This window comes from Silene latifolia, chromosome 10, assembly GCF_048544455.1.
Source record: "Silene latifolia isolate original U9 population chromosome 10, ASM4854445v1, whole genome shotgun sequence".
NCBI classification, from domain to species: Eukaryota; Viridiplantae; Streptophyta; class Magnoliopsida; order Caryophyllales; family Caryophyllaceae; genus Silene; species Silene latifolia.
This window is the reverse complement of record NC_133535.1, coordinates 159,391,338-159,401,432: the sequence shown is the minus strand read 5'-3', so window position 1 is coordinate 159,401,432 and position 10,095 is coordinate 159,391,338. Positions and strand designations below refer to the sequence as shown.

The following is a 10,095-nucleotide window of genomic DNA, read 5'->3' as shown; positions in this document are numbered from 1 at the left end:
GTATGGGTCTGAGTTATGAGATCCTTTAAAAAAAATAAAAAAAATTGAAAGTAGATCACTGAAAGTCCCAAACTCATACGCCATATCTCAAAAAATCATGTAAAACCCAGAAGAGTGAAATGAATCCCCACCAAATTCCCTTTATTCTATTTTCCCCCCAAATAAAACCATCAATCAAACGCATACACAAGAGGCAATTGTAATTAGGGATGAGAATGATGAGAATCGGCCGACAAATAGGAGGTTTACTTACCAAGCTCCCGACAACAACAAAGTACGATGATGTTCTTCTCAACTTCCTCCGTCTCAGGGCCCACCATTTCCCCTCTTTCTTCTGCACCTCCAATTTTATTTCTCAGGTTTGCTTTTTTATTTTTTTTTCTATTTAAATTTTGAATTAATCTTTATTCGTGGTTCCGAATATCAAACTGTATTGGTTGATTCCTGGATTCGACCATTAAGGCTTAAGCTAATGATCGGTATCTCAGTATCTTCCTCCCTCCCACTATTTAATGACAAAATGTTATATTTAAATAGTGAACCAAATGACAACAATTGTCCGAGATGGAGGGAGTAACATTTTATCATAAAATACGCTTCATAAGGTAAGGTCAAGGAGGTTCCACTCTAAAACCAATTGGCAATAGAAGGAGTAGCCTCTTGTCTTATAAAGTGGTAACTTCTCTCTTTTTCTATCAATATGGGACACTCACATGTAGGAATATATGATGGGTGGTTTTTTTCAGTCTTATTTATGAAAGTGGTATGTTGAAACCATAAAAATTTCATACGCAAGTGATATATCCGTCTTTTATACGCAAGTGATATGATACTTGACCCGTGGTCGAAAAGTACCTGTGTTTGATCAAAAGGGGAGTCAGGATTACAGTTAGAAGGGTAAGTGCCATCATTGTAATTAGGCCAAAGACCATGAATCGCAAATTACTTCAATACTTATCTTATAATGCACAATATTCGTGCCTATTATTTAGATCTACTCCTACATCGACTTCATTCAATTTACTTTAACTCCATAAAGTCTCGAGTTTATTGTTAATAATTAAAGTTTTTAAAATGCACAATAGCTTCTTATACGTTTTCTAATTATCATTGTGCTTTTTATTTTCTTTATATTGACATAGTAAAATAAACTTCATGTAAAAAGTACTCTTCCACTTTAGTGTTGAAGCTTTGTTAATTAAAATTTCAGAAAATTACTTCAATACTTATCTTATAACACAAATTCTTGTTTGTGACGGCACATATCCGTCACTCTTGAGTGACGGATACCATTTTACCTCACAAAGTACCCACTTTTTCTCTCTCTGCAACACTATTCATGTGGTCCCCTTTCTCCACTAACCCATTTTGTTACCATTTTCACTCACAAAATATCCGCCACAAATGGTAACCCGTCACAAGGGAGACCAATTGATTTTATAATGTGCTAAAAAAAAAAGGTTCTCTAAAGTTAAAACAGTACATGCATTTAAATGGGAGTCATTCACCAGTAAGAAGAAACGTCCCATTGAACTCAAAGGAAATCAACCAGCAATAAAAGAATAAAATTACATGCAGGTATATTATACTACTCCGTATATATCAAACCAAGGATTTTGGGCCCTAGGAAAACGGGGGACCTGTGCAACCGCACGGGTTGCACATGCCTAGGGCCGGCCTTGTACGTGTGTAATATTTGTTTGTTTAGCTGTAGAACAATCTTCATGCTTGAATGTGCTCTCTAAAGTCTAAACTTTATATTTTCATTTACAACATATGTTGTTTATGCAGGTTGAACAACCAAGCATATTAAAATATCCTCTTGATAAACTAGATGATGAGCAACCATCTTTAGATGGTCATTGTTCTGCTTCTTCAGACGGAGAATGCTCGTCATCAGACGAAGAATGCTCGTCATCAGACGAAGAATTCTCTTCATCAGATGGAGAATGCACTTCTTCAGACGGAGAATGGGATTCCGAAGAAGAACAGTTCGTTGGTTATGAACAATGGACTTTAGATGAAAAAAGTCACCGGCCAGGGAGGTTTAAAAACCCTTCTAGAGGTTTAGTTGTTCCCTTAGTTCAAGTATACTCGGTCTCACTCCATACAGACTTTGATTATGGTAATGGACCATGTGACATTTATGGTTCTATTCGCGCAACCAATTCTCAAGGTGTTATTACAAATCTCTATATGCGAGACATTGCCAATCACGAGACTGTCCCAAACGGGGGTAGCTTATCCCTAGTAGAGAGATTTTATAAGTTCTTGTCTTATGGTCCTACCACTAACACCACCATTGATCTGGATCTCAGCGACAAGTCTCGTAACACCGTGCTCATTAATGAGAAACATAATTTGCACTCTTTTACTGAAGAATTTGAAGATTCTTCTTATAAGCTCATAAAAAAGATAATTCCTGGTGCGCATTGCTTCGCAGTCGTTTACTATGCAAAATTCTTGTATGCCGTTCGTGCGGTTATAAAAGTTGCAATATTTAGTAAGCGTGACACAACTAGCCCTTCTGTTGATGTCTATGGAGACATTGCGGTGGGATATCCCAATGCTAGGCAATATTGCAACAACGATGACGAAGTGAGGCATATGAAGTGTACTCTTTTTAGCAAGCCATTTGACGACCCTGAACGGGTTATGGTTGGGACGACTATGAGGCTATCTAGATATGTGGTGGCAATGCCCATATATTCCTCTCTCGTCATTGATGCAGACATCTCAGATTCTCATGGCCGTTTAGCCTCTGGCTCTTTAGAGTTCCAGACCGGTGGCCAATGCAAAAAGCTAATTGATGATGAATTTGGTACTATCATAGTGATTGTGAGGTTGGAAACCCCTTACAGAGAATTTATACCGGAAGTTGATATTAGAGAAAAATATGTTGGAGAAAATGACTCGGATGCACTTACAGAAGATTCACATGTTGGAGTGAGCAACATACTCGGTGATCAGAAAAAGAACCCGGTAACTTCAATGAGTTTCATTTTTTTTATACATAATCTATCATGTTAACTTCAATATTTGATGCAAAACTACCTTAGCACTTAATATCTCATAGCAACTTGAGCTAGATGAATATTCTGATTTATGAGCTGAAATGTTAATACTTATTCAATCTGTCAAACGGGCAAATTGGGGTTGGGTTTGCAAGAATTCGACTAAGTGGGTTCATTTGGAGTTCGAGTAATTTTCGAGTCTATTATTATTGGATAAGGGTCGGTTAACATTTAGGGGTTATAATGATTCGGGTTACGGGTCATGCTCGTGTCCTCAGCTTGAGTTTTGAGTTTGAGTCCAGACCCTGACCTGGAGCCCGACTCCGACTCCGACTCCGACTCCGACTCCGACTCCGACTCCGACTCCGACTCCGACTCCAACTCCAACTCCAACTCCAACTCCAACTAGAGAGTATGAGTATGTTGAGTATTAGTAGGGTCATTTTGATCTAGACTATTTTTCAAGGTGTAATCAAGGGTTTGGGGGAATAATTAGTTCTGCTGAAAAAGGTGGCCATTAGAGAAAAATCGAGAGACGAGCCGGGCTCGGAGCTTGAGCTTGAGAATAATTGGTCATCTAGGGCGTTAGCGAAACGAGACGAGCAGAGCGTTGCTTAGCTTGTGCTCAAGAACCGAAACTCTAGCTCGAGCCGATTAAAATGTGCTCGTTATAAAACTTGCGAGCTAGCGAAAATGTCTTAGTCTAGTGGTTAAGACGGAGGTATTGTGGACGATAGGTCCCAGGTTCGAATCCCCCCTCCCCTCTATTGTAATGTGACTAAGTGCGCGCTTCGATTGACCAAAAAAAAACTTGCGAGCTTTAACGCGAGCTCGAGCCAAACTCGACCTCAAATCGAGCCTATATATAATTATGTTGTTTTTTCTCCTTTTGATATTTTCAATAATAAGGCTCGAAGATTATATGTAAAAATATTTGGCAAATTAGTGAGAAGATTTGATATGTGTGATACAAAGGTACAATCATGATAAAATATTTTTATAAAATATGAGTAATATCTTATCTAATCACAGAAGTTTGAACTCCTCGCAAGCCCTTCGAGTCGAGTAGCATTTGCTTAATGCTCGGCTTGACATGTTAAGCTCTCAGACCGAGCCGATCTTGCGCTCCTCGTGAGTTGTGTCATAATAATTTGATGGATTAGGTTTGTATGCCGTTTTGAACGATTGTTTTTGTCTAGAAAAGTTTATTTTAGATTTAAGAAATAATATTTACATGTTCGGGTAAGGGTGAAAATACTATAGATTAGCACCTTTCTATAATTTTTTTTTTGTTTTGTTTTTGCAATATTTAGCCCTAATGGACATCCCTTGAATCATATTACTTGGTACTTATTATATATATATATAATTTAGTATTAAATCATAATTTCAATCTACCTATTATCGTTATTGTTTTAAATTAGGGTTTTTCTACGTGGTACCTTATACTTTTTTCGAATTTTACGTGGTATCCATCACTTTTCAAAAATATCAGCGGTACCCCCAAACTTAATGAAAACATCTTAAAATGCCTAAAATGCTCTAATTTGCCTCTTTTAAATGTTTAGTTTATACATTTTGGATTGATTTTTTGGCAATAATTTGTCATGACATTAACATAAACATCGTTAATCAATTATAAATATATTTTCTTTACAAAATTTAACTATTTAAAAATGTGATTTTTAGTAGTTTCGGTATTTTCAGAATATTTTACAAAGTTTAGGGTACCATTGATGTTTTCATAAACGCAAGGATACCACGTGAATTCGAAAAAACACAGAGGTACCACATAGAATAACCCATAATATTTTGAACAACATACACTCTTCATAACGATAATTTCATCCACCTTATTTTTCAATTGTTTTGCAAGTAGCTTATTTAACCAAATAAGTTACGTGAAATGAACCGCTACCTAGGTAACATCTGAGAAATAAGGTGTCTAATTTTATTTATCTTCCTTTTTACGCCTTCAACCTATTATCTGTTACCTTATCGGCTCCCAATTTTTAACTCCCTTTTTAAGTTTCAGTTTTGAGCTAGTTTTTTTTACCAAACAGAGCCTTCAGCGCTCCCTTTAAAAAGTAGGTTTACTGATACTGTTAAAGTAAACTAATTTATACATGGATATAGACACATAGTTGTGTAAGGCATGAACATCACATCTCTAGTTGTAGTTTTCCTACCCCTCTTGATCCACCACAACCTCTGATGTCTCGTTATATGTCTGTAGATGCCGTTATTTGTCTTTTCCTTTTTTGTAGGCTGTCATAATTGACTTGATATCTTTATTTTGATCAGGATAGAGTGAAGTTTGGCGAAGCTATGTTGGCGGAGTTATTTTCTGTATATGTTGACGGAACTGACCTTGAGGTTGCCGTTTGTGGAAAGATATCTGTTGAAGATTCTTATACCCGTGAATGGAATATGTTTGAAAGTAACCTGGATACTCCAGAGTTCTTCCCACAGGGGAAGGGTTTTGTTACAATAAAAGGCGACTATCCAATCGACTGTGATTGTGCATTCAGTATTTATCTCTATTTCGTAGACCCCATAAGTACCAAGAAGTTATGCAACAAAGAAATTACCTACGCTTACATAGAAATCACTCAGCGCTATGGTGTTCGCTATGGTGTTCGGACTTATACTGATGTTCCGCCTGATAAAAGACTCTGCTCAGTTTTCAAACTAGGTAATGGTTATGTTCTGTTGCATTACATTATCTTCTATCATGCATGTCAAGCCACTGTGGAAATCAAGTTCGTTTCGGACCATCCTTCATCTCTACCGGTTAAAATTTTTGGATCCGTCATCGCTAGCTATAGCAATCACAACTACTCCACAATGTACGAGAAGAAGTATTACAGAAGTCGACTTTTTGATAAGCCACAGACGGAGTTTGTACAACTAGACAGTGATTTGAGTCTCCCATTATCAAAGTCAATTGTCGTTGTTCCGGAAGGCGCCGGTCTTGTTATTGAGGTAGACTTGGAAACATTGTCATCTGGCAATCTAAAAGATGTAGTGTTCAACAAAAAAGAGCTGAGGATCAATTTGTCGAGGACAGTGTGTGAGGAAATAGTCGGAAAATATTTCCGCGTTCAAATTTCTGCAAACTTCAAGGATTGGTCATAAAAAAGTGATTTCCCGGTGATTGAAGACTATAAATTGTGTCAAATACATTCCAGAAGTTTTTTTTTTTTTTTTTTTTTGGTTTTTTTTGGTGGCGAGGAAATCCGCGGCCACTACCTATGGTGCACACCTAGGAGCTCAAATTATTCTTTTGGCCATAATTTTTTTTTTTTTTTTTGACGGTCAAGAGAAGACACTTAGCGATAGAATGAGCAATCTTATTAAGATGCCTAGGACAGTGACTTAAGGAAAAGCAATGACACGAGGTTATAGGATCAGAGATGTTATTGACGATGTTTTCTTCTTTGTGTCTTTCTGAGCCCCTTCAGCACTATCGCTGCTGTTTTCTTTGCTGATACCCAAAGTTCCACATGTGAGGGTTGTCGTACATTAATAAAAGAGTGGAAACTTGTTGGGCCTGTGTTGTGGACTCTTTCTTCTCCGTTCGGGTGCAACCAGAAAGAGTAATTATGATATCCATTAACACAAATAAAAGAAATTAATTAGTTCGAAAAAAAATTGAATACCATCGGTCATGACTTTAACCACTAAGGTACAATAAAATGAAGATTTTGGCTTTACTGAAAGCATCAATTCATTGTAGTAGTAAGGGTTGAAGAAGCGTATTCAATGAAAGAAGAGGTACATATATATAGTAGAGTTAATTAGGGCGGAGTAAAAATATATGATACGGTTTTGTAATATAGTAGAGTCAATACTATAACGTAAGGATACAAGAACTCTAGAACAAGGAAACTAGCTGATTTCGATATGGAAGGCAGGTAGGATTCTCATCATCTCACCCGAGGAAACTAGCGGATTTCGATCTCACCCGAGCTTGAAAAAAAAGTAAACTTATTATAAAGCTTGTTAATTTAAACCGAACTCAAGTAATAATTAATATAAGGGTAATGATAAATAAAACCCTTAAGACAGTAGAAATTTTGTAAACTTATAATATCACAAGATGTTTGAAATCTTTGAATTACCAATATATGGTAATGATTAAAGACGTAGAAATTTATAAATTTAATTACTATACAACTGATATAATATAATTATTATGTGGTGATTCGTGAAAACATATTTTTCAATCGTATTCTAGAAATTTACTCACAACTTAATACTTCATATAATAATATCACTACAGCTTAATAATCGACTCGCAATTTACAAGTACTGAGCTCAGCAAATATCACTACAGCTTAATAATGAACTCGAAAATTTCCGATATAGATAGAATTAGAAAGGCTGCGTGATGCCTGTTAAGTGAATTTTTCAAACATTCAGAATCACATATTATTAAAGTCTCTAATAAGGCGAGAGTCTAGATAGTAGTACCCGTAATACTGATAGTACTCAGTGCATCACACTCACCTCGACTACTTTTATAGTGGTTGATACTGGGTCTGGAGTCAAAAAGTTTTCCTGCTTGTGCTCCTGGATTCGTGGTCAACTCCATAGAAATAAGGGGTGGTTGCATAAAGATAGGATGTGGTTAGTTCACCTTTTCACTCTCCTTTACTTGTGGGCTTTTTTTTTTTTTTTTTTTTTTTTTTGAGAAAAGATCATTATCATTAATAAAAAGTCATACGATATCTACAACATATATATGCCAAGCTCAATCGGATTCAAATCGATTACAACCATAGGAAATAAATTCTTGTTCAAAGAATGAAACACTGCAACAGAGTTTCTATCCTCGATTCGCCGCAAAAGGCTTTCATCCATAAGAGGGTATCCGAATCTTCCTTGACGAGTCTCCATTTCTTCTGACGTGATTGATTGTAACCATGAATCGGACAAAATATGTAAAACCATATAACGATCTATAACAACGCTGATCTTCTGCTGACTTATTAGAAAACTGCAAACGAACCAGAAAACGAAAGCTCTCAAACTGAGAGAAGAACACCACCGATAGACGGGGACATAGCCCTCAGAAAGAGAGACGAAACAAAAACGAAAGCGGAAATTAAACAAAAACATAAAGGAAACAAAGCGGAACACAGGAAAAAAAAACGGAAACCACCGCCTCCCTACCAACCCACAACACCGCCAGATCCAAGCACCACCCTGCCACACCACCTCAACAAACTCGTCCGATAAGACCCGAACAGCCCACATATACCATGCAGACCGAGAGGAACAAGCAGACCCGTACGATCCAGAACCGGGTGTGGGTAAGAAAGGGGAGGAGGGTTAATCGGAATAGAGGAGACGGGTCGCCGGAGAAAGGTCTTGAGAGACCCCATCCCCGGCGACATGGTAGGGGGTTGATGGGTGGCGGTGAGAGGAAGGAGGAGAACGGCGGCAGCAAAGGGGGAGGATTTAGGGTTTTGTTTTTTTAGAGAGAAGGGTTGATGGGTGGCGGTGGAAAGGGGAGTATTAATAATTAGTAGTAATGTTTTTTTTATTTATTACTTGTGGGCTTTTTGTTTGCTTTTAATCTGATGGTTACCATGCCTCAATGTCATCAATTCCACCAACCTTATGCCCACTAATAGATGATTGTCACGTCGTCTCTTGTAAAATGTGTATTTTTTATCCACAATAACAATAAGTCTTGCTTGCGACGGGTCGGATCTTGCGACGGGTATTATGTGAGTGGAAATGGGTAGAGGGGACAAGGTGGGCACCCACCCCATGTGCTTTGTCTCTCACCTTTATGGGTTTTGTGTGAGAGAATATGGTACCCGTCTCTTGTTTGTGACGGATACCTCCGTCGCAAATAAGAATTTGCGAAGAATAATTGCCCCCAATTTTCCTTCCCAACCTCAAGATGGGGAGGGAAATTAGTCTTTCTGGTTCTGGATGCTATGTCATCTATTATGTAACTCTGCTTCTGCTTTATTTGTTGTACTGCTGCTGCTTGAATTGTTGTACTATTGCTAATGTTTCTTGACTTCTCTCACCTTCTTTCAGGATCTGCTAAGCCTAAGGCTACTTTGGAAATGATTCTGACTCAAAGGAGGGAAATGGCCGTTGGGCTGCTCCTAAACCTGCTGAGAAGAGAAAGGCAGATTCTGGTTTTACATCTGGATCCAGTGCCAGAAAGAGGGCCTACTACTGATTCGGCCACGGAGTCTATTCCCATTGAGATTACTCAATTCGCAACCATGCCGCTTGTGATATATAGAGGTTTTTAAAAAGCGCTATTGCTGTTAAAATTTACTTTCTCCGTTTCATTTAATTGATGAAGACAACAATTGAATCACGAATATGATTTGAGACGTAGAAATTTATAAATTTAAGGACTACTAGTATAACATTTATTCGGTGATTAGTGAAATCATATTTTTCAATCGTATTATGCAAATAGAAATCTACAACATGTTGCATGTGTAACTTGTGGCATTTTCGTAAAGCAAAATAGACCTGACAAACAGATCAGGTCATGTCAATTCACATACACAAATGGATCATCAAGTCTCAACCCAAACTCATTAATCTCGTATCGTGTCATTCTTTGCCAACTTAAATGAAAACACTCCCACCCACAATTCACAAGTACTTTGTACTAAGCAAAGTACCGAGCTCTGTATATATAACTTGTAGCAAAGTACTTCAGTACATTTATATGCGTCTTAAAACTTCTTGAAGGCATTGAATCCTCTCGATTATTTTCATATTCATCTAAGCTCGAGATTAGGCTCAGGTTGTGTTGGTAGTCTCTAAGTGTAGAAATCTCTAAAATGAGGCATGTTGCAAGAGATGACTAGGTCCGTGTATACATATAAAAACATTCGGAAAATGCACGGGTGTCCTTGGGTTTGACATTTTGCCTAAAATACCCAATTTTTTGTTCCGGAAAACTTTAAAAAGTCATAACTCATGTTTACGAGCTCAGAAAGTGACGATTTTTTTTTTCTTAAAATTTATATCTTTCCGAGAACTACGACTTGGAAAAAAAATTGTGGAGTTTGGATCTCCTGGGTGGGAGTTT

At 37.5% G+C, this 10,095-nt stretch overlaps 1 protein-coding gene across 2 annotated transcripts; it reads left to right on the top strand.

The window, feature by feature from the left end:
* The first annotated feature begins 9 nt into the window (after window positions 1–9).
* On the top strand, window positions 10–6,562 carry LOC141606653 (uncharacterized). 2 transcript variants are annotated; one of them, XM_074425862.1, is made up of 3 exons: window positions 10–359; window positions 1,792–2,940; window positions 5,319–6,562. In XM_074425862.1, exons 1-3 carry the CDS (start codon window positions 210–212, stop codon window positions 6,150–6,152), a joined length of 2,133 nt encoding a protein of 710 aa, XP_074281963.1. In that variant the 5' UTR covers window positions 10–209; the 3' UTR covers window positions 6,153–6,562. The 2 variants fall into 2 exon arrangements, with proteins under 2 accessions (XP_074281963.1, XP_074281962.1); XM_074425861.1 differs by having other exon boundaries at window positions 1,792–2,982.
* Window positions 6,563–10,095: the final 3,533 nt, after the last annotated feature.